The sequence below is a fragment of the Lepidochelys olivacea genome (assembly GCF_965140295.1).
Source record: "Lepidochelys olivacea isolate rLepOli2 genome assembly, chromosome: 26".
Taxonomy (NCBI): Eukaryota; Metazoa; Chordata; order Testudines; family Cheloniidae; genus Lepidochelys; species Lepidochelys olivacea.
The window spans coordinates 12,821,640-12,847,848 of NC_140436.1; the positions used below are offsets into that span (position 1 = coordinate 12,821,640).

Genomic DNA, 26,209 nt, shown 5'->3' on the forward strand with positions numbered 1-26,209 from the left:
AGCTTATGCTCTAATAAATTTGTTAGTCTCTAAGGTACCACAAGTACTCCTGTTCTTCTTACAGACACAGACTAACCCAGCTGCTACTCTGAAACCATGCATGAACATGTGACTTGCCCAGGTGACTCCAGAACTCCATCTTGGAGCTGGACTTTGTATAGCAGAAAGTAGGGGGGTCTCCACCCACAAGAGAAAGTCTATTTAAGCCTGTGGGAGACCCTTCCAGTTTGTCTTCAGCTGGCTAAGGAGAGAGCCTCTCCATCCCCAAGGATACCTGAAAGTAACTGGAACAAAGGACAGTAACTACAGGGGGTGTGATTGCTTGCTGGACCCAGACTAGAAGGAGGCTAGTCTGTAAAAGAGAGCTTACTGGAACTGGTGAGGTTTTTATCTGTATTCAGTTTGATTAGACATAGACTTGTGTGTTTTATTTTATTTTGCTTGGTAATTCACTTTGTTCTGTCTGTTACTACTTGGAACCACTTAAATCCTACATTCTGTATTTAATAAAATCACTTTTTACTTACTAATTAACCCAGAGTATGTATTAATATTTGGGGGGGAGGGGAACAGCTGTGCATATCTCTCTATCAGTGTTATAGAGGGCGAACAATCTATGAGTTTACCCTGTATAAGCCTTATACAGGGTAAAACCGATTTATTTGGGGGTTGGACCCCATTGGGAGTTGGGCATCTCAGTGTTAAAGATAGGCACACTTCTGCAAACTGCTTTCAATTGAACTTACAGCTGTTAGGGGACGTGGTTCAGGCCTGGGTCTGGGTTTACAGCAGGCTAGCGGGTCTGGCTCAAACCAGGCAGGGCACTGAAGTCCTAAGCTGACTGGGCAAAAGTAGTCTTGGCAGCTCCCAAGGGGGTTTCTGTGATCCAACCCATCACACATGCCACAAAAGAATCAGCATCCACTGAGTTGCCAGAATGGATGTGATTTAAAAAAAACAGACTGTCCCTAAAGGGACTGAGAGAGAACAACGAGAGAACAACAACATGAATTCCTAGCTCCTCTATAGAACTTTTTCAGTCATAGATCTCAAAGCGTTTTGCAAAGAAGGTCAGTATTATCATTGCCTTTTTACAGATGGGGAAACTGAGGCACGGAGGGGGGAAGTTACTTGCTGGAGGTCACCCAGCAGGTCAATGGCAGAGCCAGGAATTGAAACCCGGTCTCCTGAATCCCAAGCCCACTGCATCATTAACGCTTCTTTTCACTCATACAGCCATTTGCGTTTCACACTTTCTTTCTCACTTCCCTGTGCAGAAACCAGCCCTGCCCTCACTGCAGTTCACATGGTGTGAGATTCCCCGCTCGTGAAGGGTGCTCGCACAGAGGTCTGTGCACCACCTACACCCTCCAAACAGTGGGACCCAGCTGGTGCTCGGGTCTGAATCTAACCCCTGAATTTCACCCGGTTCCACGAATGTGAGAGCAGAGCAGCCCCTCTCTGAGCCACGACTCAGCTCTTCTGTGCTGGCCACGCAAATGGGTGTGGGTGGATTTCCCTCGGACTTCTCAGGGGAAGAAGAGATGGGGTAGATAGCCGGACTCCAAGAACAGAAGATTGCAGACCTCACAGCTATGTTAACTCCTGGGAGCCTTGCTTATGCCGGCGGCACGCGAGGCATGCTTTCCCCTCCCACGCCCTACACCCTTGTTTTCCTCTCTTTCCACCCAGCATGGAGCAGGAGCGAGAGGACAGGGCTTCAGCTGCACATTAGAGGGGTCTGAGACCATGGGCCAATGCAACAAGAGTCCTCGGTGCCTAGCTGCGCAACCAGAATGATTCCCAGAGGGAGGGTGGCTGCAGCTCTTAGCTACTGGTAAACCCAAGTCAGCATTGCCTGCAAAGGGCAGCCAGCTAATGGCTGATCCGTGGCCTGCGTGAAATCACTTGTGGTTCTACTCTTGCTAGGATGGGAGCTGGACACAAACCAAACTAGCCCTGGCGTCTAACCCCATCGGACAGGCGTGACTCATCCCACGCAACCCATCTGCTGCGCAGACAAGTGCTTTCCTCAACACAGCCCATGCTGGGTCCAAATCGCCTCTCCCTAGCCACCCTGCTGGAAGTCAGCCTAGGTCTCGTCTACACTGGGATTTTGAGACATAGCAGCACTTGTGCAAATCATGTCTGCACTAGGGATCTGCAGCTGGGAAGCAAGACTAAGGCCTAAGGACACCTGAAATTCTGCCTAGCAGTCAACCCCACCCCTCCAACACATACGTTAGTTTGGTAGCACAATCCTTTATCGCAGCAGAGCTGCGTCCCACTCCTCTCATTCTCGGGAGCTACACTTCAGGTATGTCTACTCTTGGACCTCGGGGGAGGCTAGGAATCGCACGCCTCCCTCCAAGCATGGACGTACCCTGAGACACACTGAGCACCTGGGGTATCTCAAGGATCGGGTCCATTTTATCGCAGCCAGGGAAAGGATGTAATTTTGAGGGAGACCACTTTAAGTCCCCATCCCCCCACTCCTGCCCTTACACTCTCCTTGCAGGATCAGGCCCTAATTTCTGATTCTGCCCTCATATCGGTCCTACACTGGTGTTATCCCATTGGCCTCCGATCAGTGGGACTGAGGGCTGAATCATGCCCAGCGAGTTCAACAGTGTTCCTTCCGACATACACCACGGGGAGAGACCCTTTGTCTCTTCATTCCTTCCCCTCTGGCACACAGACCAGAGTGCCCTGTTAGATGCTCTCATCCAACTGATCAGGCAACCTGGGGTTTTCGCTGGAGCTAATCAGCACAGATTAACCTTCCCACTCTCCTCCTTCCTGGAAGCACTAATTAACTACGCCAGCTACCTCCTGCCCCGCTTCCTGAAGCCAGCACGATCCGTCACCCCCGGGGGAAGAGAGCCGGCCCACACGGCCCTGCTGAGTTTTGCTAGCGAGACACTTTTAAACAAGGATTCCCATGCCCCGGCTGATGTTCATGGGTGAACGCACCCACACAGCCATTGTGCCAGCAGAACAGCCAGGCGCTTCAAAGATTTTGCAGATGTTGGGAACCGGTGGTAGGAGGGGAGCGGGACGGGGACACAAAAAGACAGGCTGGGGGCATTCTGATGCAAAAAACAGAGCCGAAGCGACTGCATTTTGGTCACACTTTCCGGGGCGGGGACATTTGTAAACAGTTGATAAGAGGTTAATTTGTGTCAGATGGGTGTTTTAATACATGGGCGATCAATTGCAAAATTGCGGGACTATTTGCAAACCATCACTCTAATTACTCCGCCTGTATGTTAAACCCTTTCCCCTTAACCCTTTATCTGTTTTATCTCTTTAGATTGTAGGCACCGTCTTTTATTATGTGTTTGTGCAGCACCTCACACAACTGGGTCCCATTCTTGGTCGGTCCCTAGGCACTACAATAATGACATAAAAATAGGTCGATAGATTGCTTTACAACCATAGCTTATAACTATCACTAATACCTTCAGCTGATGTGCGCATAACAGTCTGCAACACACACTGCTCCTGCGGAAGATTTTCAAATGGACAAATGGCAGTCGGGTGCCTAGATTCCACTGAACGTCATTAGCCGGTGGAACTCATTGCCACTAGAAGTCACTGAGGCCAAGAACTGAGCAAGAGTCAAAAAGGAATTGGGCGTTTATATGAATATTCAGAGTTAGCATATTAATGCCGGCAAAAGTGTTGGCAGGGATATGAACCTTTATGCTTCAAGGCTTGAGCCAATCTAACTATTGGGGGTCAGGATCAGACCAAATGTGGAGGGCAGATGATCCCATACCTGCTGCTGCAGGGTTCTCACATCTTCTTCTGGGGCGTATGGTGCTGGCCACCACCTGAGACAGGACACTGGGATGGACTGAGTTCGGGTCAGATGCAGTTTGGCAATTCCTATGAATTCCCAGGCAACGCAGGCAACCTCCACTGAGAAGGGGAGATCTGCAAAGTGGGCAGGCTCAGCGAAAGACGCTGCTGCTCTGCAGTTCCCACTGTAGACAAGTGGGATTTCCGCTCGATGTAAAATTGCTACTCATCTAGATGAGACGTTGACGCGGAGTGGGCGGCGGGCATGCACCCCACTGCCCTCTGTTGGAAGGAATCGGAACTGCTTATCCGCGTGGCTTAGGCCCCATACTGCTTTAGACCACGCAGCAGCGGTTCATCGTCGGGAACAGTCCCCATCGCATAGCAACGGCTGTGAAATCCTAGACACCCAAGTTTACAAGGACACATTGTGCACAAGGCTCCATCTCATGCATCAGCATAACTGGAAAGCCAGAGCAAACTGCAGCACATCTCTACTGCACAGAAGCATATTATGATTTATAGCGTGGTTGCCCCTAGAAGCCCCAGGCCCCCATTGTGCCAGGCGCTGTACAGACACAGAACAAAAGGACAGTCCCTGCCCCCAAAGAGCTGACAACCTGCCCTGCTCTTCATCTCATGATCTCACAGTGTTGTATCCTCCTGCCTCGAAAGCACTGCCCTCCCCTTGACAGGCACTTCCACTAAGAGCCAACAAATAAGCTAATCTAATGGCTGGCCATTCCCTTGACGCGGATCAACCCGCCTAGTTATTCCATTCTCAGCTGAAAGCCTCCAGAAGCGAACGGCACCAGCAAGAGAAGATGGAGCCAGGCATAGAATCACAGAATATCAGGGTTGGAAGGGACCTCAGGAGGTCATCTAGTCCAACCCCCTGCTCAAAGCAGGACCAATCCAAAATTTTTGCCCTGGATCCCTAAATGGCCCCCTCAAGGATTGAACTCACAACCCTGGGTTTAGCAGGCCAATGCTCAAACCACTGAGCTATCCCTCCCCCCAAAGCATCTCGTCGGCCCTACAGAATTCTCCACTGCTCGGCTCCCAAGCTCAGATGTTCCTGATCTACAGGGTGGATGGGAACTTCCTGGACTGGATTTCATCTCCCTCACCCACGAGGAACATGGAGAGCGATGGGAAGATTTGAGCAGCAGCAGCTGGTGCGTACGTCTCATTAACCTGCTCTACACCCGTCCATTTACATCTGACCGACTGGAGAGAGACGCTATCCAGATACCACACTTCCAAGAAGACTAGGGGGAACGTAAAGGCAAGACTCAGCGTCACACTTTCCTAATAACTACCTGCTTCACCAACGCAAAGCAAGTCCAGAGCTCGCCCTGGCATCTGGGGAATGGTGGCCAGGAGGCTGATGAGGAAACGGAAGCCGCTGTTGTAGGAATTGCAGTTGAGACTAAGCAGGAGAATGCATCGTCATCACCACTTGCAGTAGGTCACTATCAAGGGTTTTAAACACAGGTGAGAGCCCATGGGCTTGCAGCCCCTGGCCTGTGCTGTCACCCCCTCTGGCAGCCAGCTGAGAATGGGAGGCGATTTCCAGCATGACCTTTCCATTCCCCAGGCCCCATCAACGCTCATGACTGTAATGGCCGGGGCGTAGACAGTGATGTCCGCTGGGCCAGGGTCGAAGGCAGCAGTCACAACTAGTTGCCAGGTTGAGTCAGGAAACTGGAACGAAGGTCGAGCTGGGACAGGGTCAAAGGCAGGAATCAGGACCAAAACGGGGTGAAGGATGAGGTCAGTAGCAAGCCAGAATCTGCTTTGTTCCTCAGACAGCTCCCTGGGTCAGCTTCCTCCTTTAAATAGTCGGTGCTGACCAATCAGGCGGCTGCAGGGTTCTGCTCTCTAGCTTCTTTGGGCGGTACTTCCTGCAGTGCCTAACCCACCAGTAATTGTTGGGTGCTGTTTCACCTGGCTCCCCAGTGGGGAGGTGGAGGCATCGGTCACCCAGGACCCTGCAACCCCAGGTCCTAAACCTGCCCTACAATGACCTGCCTGCCCCAGCGATGGAAACTGGGGCATCCGACAGACCAAAACTTGCTGCTGCGCATCTCGGGAGGGATCTTCTGAAGCGCTCAGCGTTGTCCCCGCTAAAGTCAATGGGAGCTTTATCGTTGATTTCACTGGAAGCAGAGCGAGGACCAACGCTGGGTGCTTTGGAGAAAACCTAGCCCCAGTGCTGGGGAGGACAGAACATGTCCACTCCCATCCTTGAGTTAAATCTAGCCCATTTAGTGAAGGGAGCTCAGACACCCTTATGCACACTGGGATTGCTGGTGGGAGTTTTTCAAGGAACAATTCCACCAAAGCTCTATGGTGCCCCATGGACCAGATTGTGCTCTCAGCTGAACTGGCAAATAGCCACCGGCACTAGTGCAGTGCTTTCCAGATCTACCCTGACCGAGCACACGGCCTGGCCTGACACGTGCTGTTCTGACGCTCAAGTCATCCCAAGCTGCGAATGCTGTATCCCCTGACCTAGAAGTGCAGGCAGGTGTAAAAACACCATCAAACTTCACATTATTGCTAAGAGAAGACTATCTGCTGAAACAGTGCAGGTGAATTTCTATTGCCCTGAGCTGCAAAGCTTCCAGAATCCACAGGGGGCGCTCACTGCACAGGCTGACGGGCAGGAAATTTAATTCCCACAAGCCCAGACTGAGAACATGAAGTAACAAAGCCTGCTGATTTCACTTTTTAAAATAATTTGCGCTTGCATCCCCCCTTCTATTCAAGGGCCTCAATTAACTTCACAAAGATTCCCTAACTTCAACCTCACAACACCCTCTGGGAGGCGAGGAAGATGGGGAAACTGAGGCACAGAGTGATTTTAATATGTGGCTTGCTTAACACAGTTGGTGGCAGAGGTAAGACTCCAAGCCAATGAGGATTTATGCCTCATTAGGGGCCCGATCCTGCCAAGCACTACTGACTTGCATGGGAGTTGAGGTCAGTCAACACCTCTCATGAGTGTTTGGTACCTTTCTGGATCAGGATCAGTCACTGTCTGTTGGCTATGAGGGTGTTCATGTGGAGTCAGTAATTACTCGCTCCCCCAGGGGGTTGTGGGTTCCCTTCCATAGCATGCCTGTTCCCCCGTGAATCACTGTGCCCCCAAGGTGGGTGACGTAATGCCATCAACCCTGGTGACGCTCTATTTCTGGCTGACTCAGCGCCGTGACTCAATCCCAGGGGTGTAACCCAGTTAATCTGTGCCCCACCTGCCTGCATGGTACTTTGCTGCTTTCCCCCCTGCAGGCATATTTCTGCGCGCTGCACAATGGAGAACAAGCAGATCCGACACCAGCCCATTCATCCCATTAGTTAAACACTCGCCAACGCTATGGCAGGGATCTACCCCACCCCCCAACACACACACACACCCCATTCCACTTCAGCAGCATACAGGGGCCTCTGCTGCAATAGGTTAGGAGAGAAATCCCCCCCGAGCAGGCATTAGTGTAGGGCCACCAAAGGCATAACATAGGGGCAGGCCTGGAGCAGGATTCTGGGCTTTGCCAGAGCCAGGCTGAGATAGGCCATGTTTGCTTAGGCCGGGGGGAAAGGGGGGTGTATTTTGGCCCCTAGAGTAATCCAGAACCCAGGGGGAGCACAACTGGTGCAAAGCCCATCCCCTCCCCCTGGCTAGTACCGTCCCCATCTCCAACCCCAGGGTGAAATCCTGGCCACAATGACATCCGTGGGAGTTTGGCCTGCAATTTTCCCAGTCCTGAAAGGCTTGATTAGATTAGCCTGAGATTAGCACACCAACCCTTCCCTGCCAAGTCCAAACATCCCAGCCCCTTGGTGGGACACAAGACAAGGGGGCAAGGGAGCACACATGCTCCCCTATCAGCTGCCAGCAGCCCCTCCATGGCAGGTGTGTACAGTGGCTGAGGGTTTCCTCTAGTGATTTTCGGTGCCCAACCTAAGGGCTGTTGCTGAGCCCATGGCCCCAAGTCACGGCAAACTGGGCTCTCAGAAATCGAGGCAGCACCACCTGCTTTTGATTTTCCTGACCGGGGATGGGTAAGGGGCTGAGAAGAATGATGCTCAGTGCAGGCAGGAGGAGAGCAGGACATCTTAGCCGGGAGACTCACCCAAAAAACCAGGGTCCTGGTGCATGGATGGGCAGAGATCTCCCATTTAACTCCCATTGACCGTCCAGCTGCACAGCTGCCTTGCGATCTGCAAGCTGCTCCCTCCCAACTCCCCACATTACAGCTGCTGAAAAGCAACAACACCCTGGAACTGAGCCAGCTCAGGCAACATGCGTCTGTCCTCGTAAGTCCCTTCTACTCCTTTTCAATCTGCAAAGGGGAGGACGTGGGCCTGGAGACGACTCAGCTGCACAAATATGTCCGGGGTGCAATAACCAAGGCAGGAGATGGTAGAACTGGGTGGTAGGACCCTGCACTATCTGATGAAATTGAGCAAAGGGAAAAATGTTTCCTAACAGCAAGATCTATTAACGGTAGGACCTAACACTGCCAGACTCGGAAAAATTTACACATAACTAGCAGCGAGCAGGCTCTGGTGACCAGTGAGATTGTACAGTCTCCCCAGAGGAAGGGGCGGAAGCCCTGTTGCTTGAGACAAAAAACAACCATCGCCAAAAATCCTGGACTACACTGGAAAGCGAACAGTAGGAAAGAATCCTGCCCTGGCAGAGGGACAGGCTGGGTGACCCCATTGGTCTTTTCTATTGCCAATTTCACTGACTTGACCGCAGTCATAACTAATAGTAACCGTGAAAGGTTTTGACTTGCCCTTGGCCAGTTGCTTAGTTTGGCAGCTGTCGAACTGTCTGTGGGAGGCAAATGATACGTCTCGTCATGCGATACTCATTGGCGTACCATGCAGATGTGCACCCAGGCAGTGCATGAGTTGCCAGCAGCCCTGCCAGCCCTGGCTGTGGGAATCAAAGCAAACCGGTTGGCCAACACAAGCCTGAAGTGACTCCCTGCAGCAAATTGGACTAACCAGCGTGGTTTCCCACAGGCATCTAGTTCCCACCAAGGCTTTCCCTTGACCACCTTAGCCCGTGTTCAAGGCAGGGTGCCGTGCCTTCACTAGACTTTCCAGAGTGTTAGGCAGAATATGTCAGCTAATACCCTCTACCAACTCTGAACCCTGGTCTAGCCACGGCCACGGTGATTTAGGTTATGTGCAGTCGGAGGTGCGACCGCTGTACGTGCCGTAGACCGATCTACACTAGAGTTAACAATAGCAGTGAAACCCCCCAGAAGCAGCATCCCTCCCTACCAGGGACTTTGGGTACATACTGGGGTGCCCACCACCCCCATAGATCTGGATCAAAGATAACTCAGGTGTATCCACCAGTGCTGCATTCACGCCTCCGGATGGCAGTGCAGACACACCCTTCAGGGACCCGTGAAAGTTGTATTCACCACCACCTCTCCCAGGGACTGCTGACAAACCCAGACAATCCCGGACAACTTTCACCGGAACGGTAGCCGGGAGAGCAAAAATCCCACGCCCCGTCCTGCGTCGCCACCCCGGGATAACGCAACCAACAGGCAGGTGAATCCAAGCACGAGTAGAACACGTGCGGAGATGGAAGCATGGGGGCAGGAGGGGCGGCTTTTTGGCTTCCCATTTACGCTGTCCACAAGCACCATGCCAGCTGGAGGGAAGCGGTGGGCCGAGGTGACATGCATGCCTGGTGCAGAAGAAATCTAGCTGTGCCTGATAAATTGGAGGAATTGTTTGCCCTGGCACAGACACGGTGCTTGCTCCACCGCCAAGCCCAGCGTCAGAGCGGGACACTCTGCTGCCCAGATCAGCCTTTACCTTGGGCGACAACACCAGCCTTCCTGGAAGACGCCCGTGGGTTAGATTCTGCCTGGGGTGATGTGGCTGCAGCCCCTGGCACAGGGCCCTCAGTGGCAGCATGACCAGCAGAGGGCACTGGAAGCATCTGCAATCGCCCCCCTCTTCCCAGGGGGTCCTTTGCAAGGCAGAAAAGTGAGCAGCCCCAGCTGTGGAGGAGGCAGGGGTGGGGCAGCTAAGGAATGCACTGATTCAGCATAGCCCCTCTTCCACGGGGCCCTCTGAACAGGAGGGAGGGATTTTACTCCACCTGTCTCACTTGTTGCAAACCATTCGTGACATACCTCTCTTCCATGAGATCCCTGATAGATGCCACCGTTGGTCCTGATCCCAGGTGGGTGTAGTATGGTCCCTCGTCTTTCTCCACTATTTGTTCTAGGAAAAACAAGGGGGGGGGATTACTTCATTTGAACCGGTGCCAACCCCCTCTACCCTCCCCAGAACCAGGCAGATCCTGCAGGCTAACGCAAGTCCTTAGTGAAATCAGGACGGCCCCACGCTCTTCACAAGACGCCCGCCCACCAGCACCACCTGTGCAGCCTCAGTGCGATCCCCGAGTTTGCAGAGCTGCAGCCGACCACACTTAGGGCGTGTTCACATGACAGGCGGCACAGCGACGGAGCGATCGCCGTTTTCTGTCGCTGCAGGAACTCCGCCTTCCCGAGCAGAGGCGGTGACGTTGAGGGAAGCATCCTTCCGTCACCCGAGCTGTGTCTACACTGTGGGTTATATCGGTGTAGCCACAGCGCTCAGGGCAGTGGATTTTGCAGAGCCCTGAGTGCTAAAGCTCGGTCGATAGAAATTTTCAGTGTAGACCAGGCCTGAGGCTTGTCCACACTTGAAAGTGAACTCAGATTAAGGCAAGATATGAATTTAAAGGGCAACAGCTGGTCCTGATATTAACTCCAGGTGTAGACAAGCCCTTAGCCAAGCGTTCAGTTGACGATGCACAATAAGAAATCGCCCTCAGCTTCCTTTCCCAGGACTGCAGGGTTAGCAAGAGTTAGAGAGAGCAATGCTTACTTTTGCATCTCCAGTGAGCAGACAGAACTCTGGGTGTACGCACAGAGAAAGTTATGACTAGTAATGCTTAGTTTACAGGAGCACCTAGAGGTCCTCACCTAGATCCAGGTGCCTCTGGGCTAGGCGCTGTACAGACACAATGGGACAGCCCCAGTCTCAAAGAGCTTACAATCTAAGCACACAAAGGTGGGATTGTTACCCCCAGTTTACAGCTGGGGACTAAAGCGCACATATATTAAGTCACATACAGCAGAGCCAGGAATGGAACATGGATCTGCAGAGCACCTGCCTAGTGTATTATCATAGAAGATTAGGGTAGGAAGAGACCTCAGGAGGTCATCTAGTCCAACCCCCTGCTCAAAGCAGGACCAATCCCCAACTAAATCATGCCAGCCAGGGCTTTGTTAACCACAAGTCCATGCTGATAAGCAAGGCGGTGCCTTAATTGCATAGTCCTTTCCCACATCTGTGCTGTAAGGGGTCAGCTTCTGCCACCCTTACTCCTCATCAGAAGTGCCTTTCTCCCCTGTGACTTCAGTGGGCTCCTGGCTGAACTAGGTCATATCTCACATGAGTTAAGGCAGCACAATCCAGCCCTTAGCAAACAGAGGTGTGCCTGCTTTTAACACACAGCCAACGCCTATCAAAACCACCCTCCCTTTTCACTCAGTGACAAGAAACAGGTTTTCAGCCATTCCTGGCAGCATTGCCCGCAGCGCACTTCACGCCCTTTAAATGCAGCCATGGAGAAAAGCAGCTTCTCGCAATAACCCGCGTGGGGAAGATACATGCAAATCCACCCCTCCTTCCTGAAACTGGACACAACGGGCCCGATCCCCAGCTGGGACAGATCAGCAGAGCTCCCCTAAAATTGGTACAGCTACGGTAATTCCCACCAGTGGAGAGTCCCACCCAGTGAATCTTGTGGCATGTGATGGAACAAGATATACACACACACACACAACTCAGGTTCAGCAGAATAGCTTCAGGCATGGCCCAGCACCAAGCACCTAGATACAGAGCCAGGCCATCACTGCATCAAGCAAGCATGGCCTGGCACTCATTGCATTCTATACAGCCGGCCTCTGGAGGGCAATGACCAACAGGGGTGAGCGATGCAAACGCAGCTACCAGCCCTGCACAGGATGCATGAGTTCCTTGCCTGGAGACATCGCAGTCAGGTTCCTCCGATCAGCTGGAACAAGATTGTTTGGTGAATGCTGAGAAGCCGGATTATATTGGGAGAAAAGCAAGAGGTTTCTAAATCACGGATTAACCAGCTCTCTGGCAGGGGCAGATTTTGCTATATTTTCTGGCCCACATGGAACATTTTCTCCCTCTCTCTTTTCGCAGCCTCCTGGGATCAAGGTGAAGCTGGAGAGAGACAGGAGCAAAGAACACAGCTGTGACCCAAAGCCATCTACTTTGCCCAGCTGGGTAAACCGGTGCTATTTCATCTCAAACATAGGCACCTGTAAGGCAAGGGAAAGACCCTACTTAGTTATGCTCTGCACCTGGGAGGTGATCGATTGCCTCTTGGGTCAGAGTGGGGACAGCGAGGCTGTACAAGGAGCTGAGAGAGCACAGGCGTGGCAGAGACGAACTAGGGAGAGTCCCTTCCTGTAGCAGGGCTTGGCCCTGGCCAGAAAGTGGAACGACAAGAGTAGGGTTAGCTGTAGAGTGGAGAGGAGTCCCAAGCAAGGGTCGATGAAGACCAGGGAATGAGACAGACGCGCAGGAGGGGTGGAAGGCTAGCTTAAATGGCACTTGGATTCCCTGCAGGGAAAAATCAGGGGGTCAGTACCTTGACAAGGGGGAGGAGTTGAAGTTGAACTGAGGAGGGGCAAAGGATCCTTTTTATGTTTTTTGTTTAGAGCTGAACCCAGAATGGGACTGAACTGAGCCACAGAAGACCAAGCAAGGCACTCTGGAGAAGGGACTGGTTGGGGCTGACCATCCGGGCAAAGGAAGTGCCCACCAGAGGGAGTGCAAGAAGCAAAATCCCCTTCAATGCCACATCCAGGCACGAACGGCGGCCTAGAGGTAAAGATACGTGTTTATACCTCTTCCTTTAATCCAGTGTAACTCTGATGTCCCAGAGCCTCAACCACTGCAGATCAGCTACCCCCATTTACACCGAGCATCTGACCCACTGGCTACAATGGAGTTACTCCTGACTTACATCACCGGGAGAGTCATTTATCTGAGTGCAGGCCAGATTCCTTTCTCAGGTACACCACTGGTACCCTTGGGAGACTCCACCGACCCCGAGAGGTCCCTAGCACATGGCCAAGAGTTGGAGATGCGGGAACGGTGAGAGATGGGCAGAAATTAATGACACTAGACGGGAAGAGGGGACCAAACTGAGCAAGAGCCCCAGCTACAGCAGGGAAAAGAGCCACGGATAACCCCCTGGCTGAGCACCTGGGAGATGGGAAAGCGAGTTGGAGAGGAACAAGGAGAAACAATCAGAAGTTCAGGGACGTGGGCCCCTACCCCACATGGAGCCATCTACAGCAGTGCAATGTGCCACCACAACCGAATGACCTGGTATCATCTGACTCCCTCTTTGCACGGCTGTGAATGATTCCACCAGGAGCAGGGCACTGATGAATGGGGCCTGGCGTCGGAGGCAAGAGTAGGGCATCCAGCAGGAGATCTGGAAGGAGAGGCCTAGCAGGCTCAGGAGTCATCAGCCCGGCAGAGATAACTGAAGCCGTGGGAGCAGGTGAAGGCACCAGAGGTGGTAGGCTGGGAATTTCTATCCCAAAGTTTCTTTGCAAATCCTGGCCATGAGCTACACGATCAAAGGCGGCACCCACTGTAACATTCACCGCCCCAGCACGCATGACGGGACACAGAACTCAAGTCCAACCAGCAGGGGGAAAAAGAGAGACTCGTGCAGTTGCTGGATACCAGACACCTGGGGGCTAGTAGCTAGTAGGACTACTCGGGAAGAAGCAGAAATGGCCAGAGTTAGAGAGCCATTTCAGGGCCCAGCTTAGCCAAAAATTAGCTCCGACTTCTACATTTTTCCTCCTCCATTGTGCTTTTGTGTAGGAGGTAGAATTGGCCTGGCACAGCAAATGCATGGATACAGCCCGCGCTCTGGAGTTCAGGGGGCAGTGCCAAGATCCACGTTTCCCCAAGCCCATGGCATTATTGTCTAAGGGCACGTCTACACGGCAAACTATTGCCGAGGCAACTGACGTTGACATCGGCTGCTGCACCGAGTATATCACTCGTGCACATACATACGTGGCTCCTTGCTTTGGCACTGCAGGGGCATTCATGTCAGTGCACGGTGCACCATGGGGAGGCATCCCAGCGTGCAACTCACCATCATCCAGCACACTCTTTTTTGGGAAGTTTTGACAATGTATGGTGAGGGCAGAAATGAGTCACGTAAGGGGAGACTTGGATTGTGGGACCAAGTTCCCATCATGCAACTTTCCCCATCCCATAATGCCACCTCTGTCCCATAACTGTCGCACCTATTTTGCAAATCCCATGAACCTGTGCCGGACTTGTCGCTGTCCATTATCTCTGACCGAAGCATGGAGGCTGCACAGCTCTGCATTATTGTCACGAGTGCGGTGAGAACAGGATGCGTGATCCTCTGGTATTTGCAGAGCCGCAAGAAGAGCAAAGGGGAAAATGGTGATTTCTGGGAGGGCAGACTGCTGTGTAACATAGCAAGAACCAATTCAATACCGCTGGTGGTATTCATGGAGCAGCTGCAAACAGTGGAGTGCCGCTTCTGGACCCAAGTAACGAGCACTTACTGGTGGGATCCCTTTGTAATAGAGGCTTAGGATGACGAGCAGTGGCTAAAGAACTTTCAGATATGAAAGGCCATATTCCTGGATCTGTGTGCCAAGCTCATCCCAGTCCCCTGGCACAGAGACACCAGACTGAGAGCTGCACTGAGAATGGAGAAGCAAGCGGCGATCGCACTGTGGCAACTTGCAACACTGGACTGCTACAGGTCAACGGGAAAATCATTTTGAAGTTGGAAAATCTACAGTGGGGGCTGTTGTTATGCACGTGTGCAGGGCCATTAACTGTCTCCTGCTCTGCAGGACTGTGACTCTCAGCAATGTGCAGGACATAGTGGATTTGCAGCAATGGGGTTCCCAAACTGTGGTGGAATGATAGCCGGCACGCATATCCCTATTTTGGCATCAGCCCACTTTGCCAGAGAGTACATCAACAGAAAGGGCTATTTTTCTATCGTTATGCAAGTGCTGGTTGATCACTGGAAACACTTCACTGACATCAGTGTTGGCTGGTCAGGGAAGGTGCGTGACGCTTGCATCTTTAAGAACACAGAACTATTCAGAAAGCTAAAAGCAGGGATTTTCTTTCATGACCAGCAGATTACCATTGGCGATGTTGAAATGCCTATCATGATCCTGGGGGATCCAGCCTACCCCTTGCTCATGAAGCTGTACACTGGGCACCTTGGCAGCACCAAGGGAAGATTCAACTGCCAGTGCAGGATGACAGCTGAATGTGCTTTTGGTAGGCTGAAGGGACGCTGGTGTTGTTTACTCACCAGATATTTTCTGTGAGGAAAAATATCCCAGTGGTTAGAGCTGCCTGCAGCGTCCCGCATAATATCTGTGACACAAAGGGGTAAAAGTTGCTGCTGGGGCAGAGGGTGCAGGTGGAGCAGCTGTCTGATGAGTTTGAACAACCACACACAAGGGCTATTAGAAGACCTCAATGTGGAGCCACCCAGCTCAGAGAGGCTTTGAAAGAGCACTTTATCAATGAGCCCCAGTAATGTGTCGTGGTGGACTGTGCTCTACTCAGCCCTGCAGTTTGGGGGCCTGTTAGGAATTGTGCGTTGCTTGGTACACATCTATGAACATAACATTGAATTTTGTGGTGCTTGCTGTACATTTATGAACATTACACTGTGTGTGTCACTGATCCAATGAGCTGTCACAGTGTATGATAACAGGTAAGCGGGTGCCCTCACTACCATCAGCCATTCCGCATCATACATTGGGATTAATAAAAATGAATTATTCTCCAAACAACAGAGTTTAATTGACTCACAAAAACACTTCAGCAGAAATTCTGTGCAAGTTAAAAGCAAATATATTAAAACCTTAATAAATTTATGGATCAGAGTTTAAAGAAGAGGAAGGAACATTCATGTTCACTTTAGTTAGTCATACATCAACCATGGCTCTCAAAGGTCAGTGTATGCGATACTGTGGTTGTCCTTAGTGTGGAGCGGTAGGAGAAGCCCCTGGTGCATCTCCCTCTCCTTTGCCTGCTGAGACTCCTGGATCTTCTCCTGTCTGTTCTTTCCCTCTCCATCCAGACTGTAATATTCACCCTCCAGGCCCTCTGCTCACAGTCTGATGCAGCACTGTCTTGCAGGATCTTGCCGAACATGTCATCCTGAGTCCTCTTCTTTCTCTGACTCAAGCGTTCCACAGGTGTAGAGGGGGAACCCCTGAAGGCCACAACGGCGGCAGTGGCAGATAGAACACACAAAGGTACCGCTGTCAGTACGTGAAACAGAAAGTGAAAGTTAAGTTTCTGAACTCCCTTCCCATGCTCCCCGGATGCTTTAAGCAAGACCTCCTGACTGACAGTCTGCTTCCAAGTGCTCGTGCACAGCACCAGGCACCGCACTTGAGGGAAATGAGGAGGGTATTGCTCGGTTGCATGAAACTATGAGTACAGGGCAATGGCGCTGAATACTGGCACCATTTTCCACAGGCTGGGGCGATCTGAGCTGATATCCCACTCCCGAGGGTGACAAAGGCACAGAGAGCACAGCTGCAGCTTGCATTCCCAAGGCCCATGTGCTGCAAGCGTGCGTACTGCAACGGTGCCTGCTGAAGTTATCACTGACTGGCGTAGGAAAGCACCCTACCGCAGAGGGGGAAATAAGGCTGTCGGCCCTAGAAACCTTTCCTCAAGATCTCTTGGGAGGATTCAAGACACATCCCTGTGTACAGACACACACTGCTACGCGTGACAATCCCGCTCCATCCACCCGTCTAACTCTAGAGGGGAATGAAAAGCAGATAACTACACTACCTCTTTGTTGTATCGCTACCTAGTCTAGCATGCGTACATTAAGGAAAAGTCGATAGCTTTGTCCTGCTAAGTTGGGGGCATCATCGCTGTAATGGGAAATAAATTTACCCTCTTACCTGAGGTTCCTTCCCTTGCATCACGCTTGACAGCTGGGACCAACTGGACTATGGTGAAGTCTCAAAAAGATCCTGGCTCTTGGCATAGCTGGGCCTCCCTGGCACATGTCCTTCATCCTCTTCATCCTCACTGTTCACGCCAGGGGCCTCTGTCTCGGGCTCCACGGCGGTACCCAGGGTGGTGCATGGGGAGGTCTCCGCCAAATATGGCATGCAGCTCTTTGTAAAAGCAGGTCTGCGGCTCGGCACTGGATTGATTGTCAGCCTCTCTGCCCTTCTGGTTTGCCTGCTGCAGTTCCTTCGCTTTCACGTGGCACAGCTGCTGATCCCTGTCGTACTCCGTCTCCTGCATCCCCCGTGCAATCTGCTCAGAGATCTTCACATTTCTATGGCTGGTCCTTAGCTGTGCCTACCCAGCCTCTTCTTCCCACAGGCCCAGGAGATCCAATATCTCCTGTGTACTCCAGGTGGGAGTGCGCCTGGATTGCGTAGCCAGCATGGTCAGCTGGGCCCTTGTGCATAACCATGGAAAGCTGCTAGGTGGACTCGCCAAGCGGGGCAATCAAGAAAAGGTATTTCAAAAATTCTTGGGGTTTTGGTGGGAGGAGGCTTCTGGTCTCTGTGACCCCCTGGGCAGTGGAATTAACAATTGTGACCAGAGTGATCAGTGTGTTGCATTGTGGGACAGCTGCGTGGGTCAACATATTTAACACAGTATCTGCAGCAGTGCTGCGTTGACTTCAGGACATTGACCATGATTCAACGCCGCTCAAGGAGGTGCTGTTACTATGTCGTATAATGGAGAGCTTACATCAGTGGGAGACAAATTTACGTGTAGACACATGCCCAGCAGGTCAGTGCATGGCAGCTTACATCAACCTACCTCTGTAGTGCAGACCAGGCCTAAGGGCCAGCCTTTTAAAGGTATTTAGGTGCCTAACTCCCATTGTTTTTTTTTTATAGGCATTGGGTGCCCAAATACCTATAAAAATCGGGCCCTAAAAGCTTTTTGCCAGAAAGAGCCAAACAACTTGGTTTTGTCAAAACTTCAGTTTCTCCCTCTAGGTGACTATTTCAATTGGGGACAGTGATATAGTGTCTCTGCATGTTTGCAAGGGAAAGGGGGGACAGTGTCTCTTACTATTAATTTCACTATCGTCTTTCTACCACACAGCCAAAAAAAAAAAAAAAAAGAAAAAGAAAAAAAAAAGTATTTTCAATCCAGCATCCTTCTGATTTAAATTATTTACTTACTTTAAATTGGGAAACCCAATATATACTGCAAATTCAAGTGACACTGTCAGGGGCCCAGCAACTAGCTACTGCAATGACTAATATTCTGGAAAAATGAGAGAGAAATCTATTAAGACAGGAAAAAATAAAGATAGCGAGACAAGTCAGATAAATAGAGGAGAAAAATGATAGATTTATAGCTAGATTAAGACATGCAGATAGACATAAACAGATTAGGAAAGAGAGATCCTGGTTACATGAGATTACACTCAAAACATCTAAAAATATAAATAATTTTAAAACTAATCTGAACGGAAATATGTTTTATGATCTGTCTTCAGCTATTCCAAATGTGATGGTGCCCAAATGCAGGAAAAAAAACTATTTTAGCACTTAGAAATATTCAGGATGAAAATGTAACAGCAAAAATATATAAAGATGCAACCCAAGAAAATGTTTATCAATCACAATGACCTACCAAATCATCTGGCAAGAGGAGAAAAGTCTAGGGGACTGTTCCCCGGCACATGCCGCTCTCAGAAATGCTGGATCTATCAGGTTCACTTGAGTTCAGAAGAGATTTACCTGCCCCAGTGCCAAAGACAAAGTACTTTCCATTTTCCAGATTTGCAAGGAACGTCTAAGCATTTGGATTAGTAAGAGCAGGAAAGAACGTCCATAATTCTGTCTCTCAGCAAGAAATCGGGACCACTCCAAATTCTATTTCCTGTTTCTAAACAAGAGGTTGCAAATTGCTTCCTTTTCCGGAGTACAATTACCCTCTGAGCACACGCAGAGTGGACTCAGCCTCAAAGATCAGAGAGGCCAAACTGAGGCAACATTACACCTGGCATCACCGCCCGGCGGGAACATTGTTAGAGATGATCCAAATGAGAGGCGAACAGATTTGGGAAGTGACTTTTTCGCTTCGTTGCAAACAAATGCTACTATTTTGGAATGTCTCCATGCCAGCTGGCTACCCCTAAAGCATGCAAGAAAGAATCAAGCACCTGTATGGAAGAAGGCAGCCTCTTCACCGATTCAGTCATTTCTGCTTCCAGAGGATTTGGGGGAGACTTATACAAATTCACCCTAAATTAAAATTCTGATTTCAAAGCTCTCCTTTTGCCTGACTCACAGCAAAGCTTCATCATAGATTCCAAGGCCAGAAGGGACCACTGCGTTCATCTAATCTGACCTCCTGTACAACACAGGCCAGAGAACTCCAGGAGCAGCTGAACTGTACATATTGTTCAGAATTCCCACTGATTTGCAAAGCATTAATACCTTTCAGTGTTGGTTTCCAGAATCGGTTTCAGCCAATCATTTTGTGAGTTGGCTACAGATGCTGTGCTACTAATTTCCACACCCTCGTGGAGAGAAAGATGAACCACAAGTTTAAGTAGCTTTCAGCCATGACTGGTTCAAACCTTTTCAGCTCAGAACATTACTAGAATGTCGGGTTCTAGGTGGTATGGGGAGTGATCTTCAAGGCTGAGATTTTCAAAAGTGACTAGTGATTTCGGAAGCCTCAATTTTCGATTGCCCAGCTTGAGATCCCTTAAAGGGGCTGGATTTTCCCTGGGCTGGGCGCTCAGCACTTTCTGAAACTGCCCCCTTTTAAGGTGTCTTGAGTTGAGCACCCCAAAAAATGAGGCACCCGGAATCACTAGTCAATTTTTAAAATATTGGCCTAACATCACTGCTTGCTACTTTGTTTATAGTAAGCTAAAGCCTGTTTCCTCACCAAACTATTTCTCCTCCTGTCATGTGCATGTGACTTTGTTATTGTAGGGTTTAGCTTGTTTCTAAAAAGCAGGCTTTTAAATAACAATGATTAGTATTATTTATACGACATTAGCACTCAGTGGTTCCAGCCAAGATGAGAACCGCACTGGGCTAAGGGCTATACTAACAGCGAGAGAGGCGTTCTCCCCAAAGAGCTGGTAATCTAAATAGACACGATAGACAAAGGGAGTATTATTGTACAGATGGGAGGAACTGAGACAAAGATTTTTGTTCTCAGTGTGTGCAACACCTAGCACAATGGGGACCTGATCACTGATTGAGACCTCTCGGCACTACCAAAATACAAACACTGCTAATTAAAATCATCGTAATTCAGGAGCAGAGTTTTCAAAGGCACCATAAACCCTGATCCTGCTCTCAATGAAGTCAGTGGCAAAACACCTGCTCACTCCAACGGTGCCGAGCCAGTCCTAATTCTCATTTAAACTCAAGGGGAGTCAGGCATCAACCTGCCATTTGTGTCTTTGAAAACTTCCCTCTGAGTGACATGCCAAGGTCACACAGGGTGCACGTATCAGAGCCCGGAGTTGAACCCAGAATCCCTCTTATGAGCACCCTTCCTCCCACTGCCTTGAATTTACCAACCCTCCATGACCAAATAATCTTCAACTACCCAAGAACGTCGTTTACACCTAGGAATCAAAATAATGAAACAGAATGGTGGGTCAGTTCTGGTAGGGTTACATCTGTTTGTTATTGTAGGGTTACACTAGCTTGTTATTGTAGGACCAAGCATTATTTTTAGGGATGTATTACAACCATTTTTGTTAATGCAGGGCGCTCTTGTGCATTGTGCTCCTAGAACTGATTTGTTTGAACTTTTAAGTTGGTTCAATAAAATATATTACCTCACATACCCCTATGGATTTTTGCAGACAGAAGAAAAATGAAAGTAAAATTCATTAGCCTTAAAGGTGTGTGTTTAAAGAGCAACTGACAGGTGAACATTTTATTTGGAGACCATTCTGCAGATCCCGGTCTCTTGTATAACATGAGAGCTGCCACACTGGGTCTGACCATCGGTCCAGCTAGCTCAATATCCTGCCTCCAACAGTGGCCAGTACCAGAGCTTTAGAGGGAGCGTACAGACTAGGGGAAGTACGGAATGATCCACTCCCATTTCCATTCCCGGTTTCTGGTAACCATAGGTTTATGGTTACCTGGAGCATGGAGTTGTTTCCCTGGCCATCTTGGCTAATAGCCATTGACGGCCCTGTCCTCCATGAACTAATCTTGTTCTTTTTTTAACCCAATTATACTTTTGGCCTTCACAACATCCCCTGCCAATGAGTTCCACAGGTTAATTGTGCACTGTGTGAAAAAGTATTTCCTCTTATTTGTATTTAACCTGCTGCCTATTAATTTCACGAGGTGACTCCTAGCTTCTGTGTTATGTGAAGCAATAAATAACATTTCCGTGTTCACTTTCTCCACATCATCCATGATTTTATAGACCACCATATCCCCCTTCCGTTGTCTCTTTTCTAAGCTGACCAGCCTGTATCTTTTTAGCGTCCCCTAGTATGGAACCCATTTCCTACCCTTGATCAGCTGTGTCAGCCTTCCTTGAACCTTTTCCACTTCCACTCTATCCTTTTAGAGATGGGGCAACCAGAACTGGATGCTGTATTCAAGGTGCGGGTTCACCATGGATTTATGGTGTGACATTAAGATATTTTCAGTCATATCTTCTCTCTCTTTCCTAATAGTTCCTACCATACAGTTGGCCTTTTTGACCACTGCTGCTCAATGAGCAGAAGTTTTCAGAGAACTATCCACGCTGACTCCAAGATCTTTCTTGGGTGGTAACCGCTTATTTAGAGCCCACTGTTGTATATGGGTATATTTTCTTAGTTCTCTTGCTAGTACCTTGTTAGTGAGAAATTCTCATGGGAAAAGGGTCTTAGTACTTTGAAAGCTTCTGTGTGAGATTTCAGTGCTGGGCAGTGAGCAGAAATGTGGGTATTGTATTTGTTTATGGCCTTATAGCTTCCACGATAACCAAATGTCCCAAACCCTCCAGGAGATTCTCTCTTCAGATGGCGGGAGTAGCAACAGAAAAGGGTATGTGCTCCAAAGGGAGAGATTCCCTGCAAAGACCCTTAAGAATAAAACAAGTTAGACCTACATTTTCAAAAAGTGTCCCCTACTACCGGAAGCTCAACTTGAGACCCCTGGAGCAAACCTCCACTTCCACTGCCTTAGCTAGAGTTGCATTTCCTCAGTACCTGTGGACACCAAAACTGGAGGAAGCCCAAAACCAGCAGCCGCGGGGGGAAATCTTACGACCATTTGAGCTTTGGCCTCTCTGCTGAGACAGCAACCAAGTAGGTCAGACCAGACGATCCTCCTGGTCCTTTCTGGCCTTAAAACCGCTGCAAAATCTAGAACGGCGCGAATGCACGTAATCACAGACGCACACACTGCCTTACCAGCACTGCTGCTGAGTGCTGCGTGGCTGCAGGGTAAGATTCTGATGGGCTGGAGCACTTGTTCCACATGGGTTCCCTGGGCCAAACCTTCTGCTCCATTGAGCTCACATTACACCAGCTGCGACTCTGGTCCCCCCATGTGAGGAAAGTACTCAAAGACCATCCCAACCAGGACTCCCCTCCCCTACAGGAGCAAGCTGGAGGATGGGTCCAAAGAGCCCAGGAGGAGAACAGGGGATTGGCTTCTGTGGGTGTCCTATAAAATAATCAGATCTGGGCACATCAGTCAATTTTACCAGTTAGTGTTGTTTAAAACAATTAGGATTTGAGGGCATTCAGCAGCACCTCGTCAGATCAGACCCTAATATCCCCAGATGCTTCATTCCCCTTGGTACGGTTCAGTTATTCCAGACTTGAGCTTTCCAGGCAGTATTCAGCGCGGAGCCAGGGACTTTGTCCTTCCACTACAGAGGCCTGATCAGTGGCTTGTAAACCACACCGCCCCCTCCCCAACCTCGTTCCTGGAACAAACAGCAACCAGGCTGTGATGGGGGCCAGAGTCCTGGCTGGCTTTTTTTTTTTTTTTTTTTTTTTTAAAGTTTGCAAGCTGCTGCTAATGTGATTTGCTCTTTTGGTTACTCTGTTGAGTGTAAATGCAGCTGGCCTTCTTTTCTCTGAAACGTGATTGTCCTGGCTCTGACCATGCTCAGAGGGAGTGCTGGGCTATTTGAATGATAAAGAACCAATACAGAGATAATTAAAAATAGATATTTCAGCCTGGGCCATCACAGTTACTATTACATGGTGGGGAACAGGCAACCAGCCTGCATCTGTGGAAGAAGAGCTAGTTAGCAGATGCTTCAGTGGGGCTTGTTTTCTGTCCGGCAGTGCTGAGCAATTGACACAGATTTAGGGCCTGATTCTTTATTCTGCACCTTCTGCAGTCAATTTACCTCCCGTGCCACATGGGGATCAGAAGAGAACTGTTTTACACCCTCCTTGCCCTGGTGTAAATGACTGTCCACAACGCAGGGCAATGACAATTCAAGCCCTTTGTATTATCTCATGGGGTGATCTCATGCCACACGGTAACAGATAACAGGCAAGCACCACATACTATCAATATTTCACTACCTCCTCCTCCCCCATTAAACTGGGGCATCCCTTAACGCAAGGGGAGGCAGCAGCTGCCTGTCTGCACACCTGCTTGTCTTGCCATCCCACAGAAGCTCCAAAGAGACCCCTGGAGCAGGATACCCATTTGGCTTAAGGAGGGTGTGATGTTGCACTCCATCATGTTTTATGGAAATATGCTTATGAGTGTGAATATGATTTAACTGGAATATGCTTTATGCAAAAGGTCTCTTGTAAGGCATCATTACAAAGCTTATAATCTACTGAGTGTGTTCATGCTATTTGTATGAAGGTATCATCCTTTTATCTGAAGCTAGAAATATAAAGTATGACTCTGAGGTCCTATTGTAATTATGCAAAGTGTTGGCCATTAATGGTGGTTTAGAATCTTAATGGCTCCCATTGCATAGGACAATTGGTTGTAAATGGTTTGTTTACCTGCAAGCCTTCCTGTGTACATGTTGGCCAGAATAAGGTCTTTCAGTGACATGTGATCATGTCACTTGAACTGGAATCCATCTTAAACCTGGTACTTTCCCATTTAGAAGGAGGGGTGGGGACCCAGAGAGACAAAAGATTTCCGCCTTGTGCCAAAGCTATAAAAGGGGGTGGAGCAGGACAAGGGGGGTTCCAGTCATGAGAAAACCCCAGCTTTTCACCTAAGATGCCTGCTGGAACTAACAAGGACTGTACCGGGGGAAAGGATTGGGCCCAGACTAGGAAGAAGTCCAGTCTGTGAAAGAAGCTTATTGGAACATGTCTGAAGGTGAGATTTACCTGTAATCAGTTTCTTAACATATTAGGCTTAGAATTGCGTGTTTTGTTTTATTTTGCTTGGTAACTTACTTTGTTCTGTCTGTTATTACTTAGAACCAGTTAAATCCTACTTTTTATACTTAATAAAATCACTTTTGTTTATTGATAAACCCAGAGTAAGGGATTAATACCTGGGGGAGCAAACAGCTGTGCATATCTCTCTATCAGTGTTATAGCGAGTGGACAATTTATGAGTTTACCCTGTATAAGCTTTATACACATTAAAACGGATTTATTTGGGGTTTGGATCCCATTGGGAGCTGGGTGTCTGGGTGTTGGAGATAGGTGACTTACTGAGTGGTTTTCAGTTAAGTCTGCAGTTTTGGGGGCGTGATCTAGACCCTGCGTCTGTGTTGCAGCAGGCTGGCGTGTCTGGCTCAACAAGGCCGGGTTCTGGAGTCCCAAGCTAGCAGGTAAAACGGGCTCAGAGGTAAATCCAGCACATCAGGTGACAATCCCAAGGGGGTCTCTGTGACTGAACCTGTCACAGAGGGCACCAGAGCTCACCTATGCTGGCCATTAATTACCTTGTCTTCCCAGCCCTTCTCCTGAAGCGAGGGAGAGCGAGCCCTCTGCTCGGTGGCTTGGGAAAGGCTTCGATGGAGGATCTTGGTGCAGTGGGTAAGGTGGTGCATTTGGTTAATACATGGGGTACACACACCTACAGCACTGTGAGAGGCCCCTTGGAAATACATTACATTCAGCTGGGTGCAAACTGAGGCTCAGTCTACTAGAACTACAGTCAAGCGGGATAAACCCATCAAGGCCCCTGTAGGGATGTATCAGAGCTCTCTTCGCTGGGAGGCTGCATGCTTGGCTCTCTCCTAAACAGGCAAGGGCATGAACCGTGGACTGACCCTCCCTCCCCCCCCCCATGCCCCCAATACACTGGCCAGCCATGCTATGCTGGCTTGGAAGGGAGTGCATCCACTGAAGAGCTGCAGGAAGTCACTTCAGCAGGGAAGGAAGCAGGGAGAAAACTTAGAGCTTCATAGCGTTGAAGGCCAGAAGGGCCAACCAGATCATCTGGTCTGACCACCTGTGTAGCACAGGCTGCTCTAAGTCCTGCTCCCTCTCCACGTCTCCCACAGGGGTGGCCCGGCCCCACACGCTTGTAACACAGTGTGTTCAGCAACAGCTTGCTTTAGCCTACATCAATAATGACTCCCCTTTACTATCTTAGACAGCCCCAGCCTGCTGGTGTCAACCACTGAACTATCAGAAAAGGAAAGCAAGTACCAATGGGGTTAGAATCAGAGTCTCTTCAATGGTCCTCCAATAAACAACCCAAGAGGCTCTTGCCCAGGTCTCCATCCTCTTTGGTGCCTCTACTGTAATCTCCACTGTTCCACCTTTGATGCCAGCCACAGTGCCTCAAGTCCATGCAAAAAGTCACAGGTCAGGACAATCTTCCTGGCTCACGACTCCAACCACATCATCCCCTTCTTGGCATCCCTCCACTGACTCCCTCTCTGCCACCACCTCCCAACATAAATCTTGGCCTTTGCCTTTAAAGCCTTTTGCCATTTAGCCCTGCCCTGTCCATCAGATCTACTAGCTTACAATACGGCTACCTAGCTCCTCCCATCGCTCCCTCGCAAAGTGCTTCACAACAAAGGCCAGTATGCTTATCCTCACTCTACAGAGGGAGAATCAGGGGCACAGAGACAGGGCCGTCCTTACCCATACGCAAAGTATGCAGCTGCGTGGGGCACCCGCCCCTGCTCCAGCTCTTCCCCCACTCCCCTGAGGAGTGCAGCCGGGCTGGGCTGGGCGGCAGGAAGTGCAGCGACCCGGCCCCAGCTGTGCCGCCGGCAGTGCTGGGGGGTGGTTCCCCCCTGCCCCCCAAGCCAGCCCCACCCCACCCCCGAGGAGGCCTGCATA

The 26,209-nt window shown here is 50.0% G+C and overlaps 1 protein-coding gene across 4 annotated transcripts in view; it reads right to left on the minus strand.

Moving 5' to 3' along the window:
* The window catches only part of TET3 (tet methylcytosine dioxygenase 3), a 152,147-nt gene that overhangs the window by 16,845 nt on the left and 109,093 nt on the right, over nucleotides 1-26,209 (minus strand). For all 4 annotated transcript variants that reach the window (XM_084614946.1, XM_084614947.1, XM_084614948.1 and 1 more), the window contains one exon: nucleotides 9,981-10,071. In XM_084614946.1, the coding sequence (XP_084471072.1) occupies nucleotides 9,981-10,071 (91 nt within the window). The remainder of the gene's footprint in view (nucleotides 1-9,980; nucleotides 10,072-26,209) is intronic.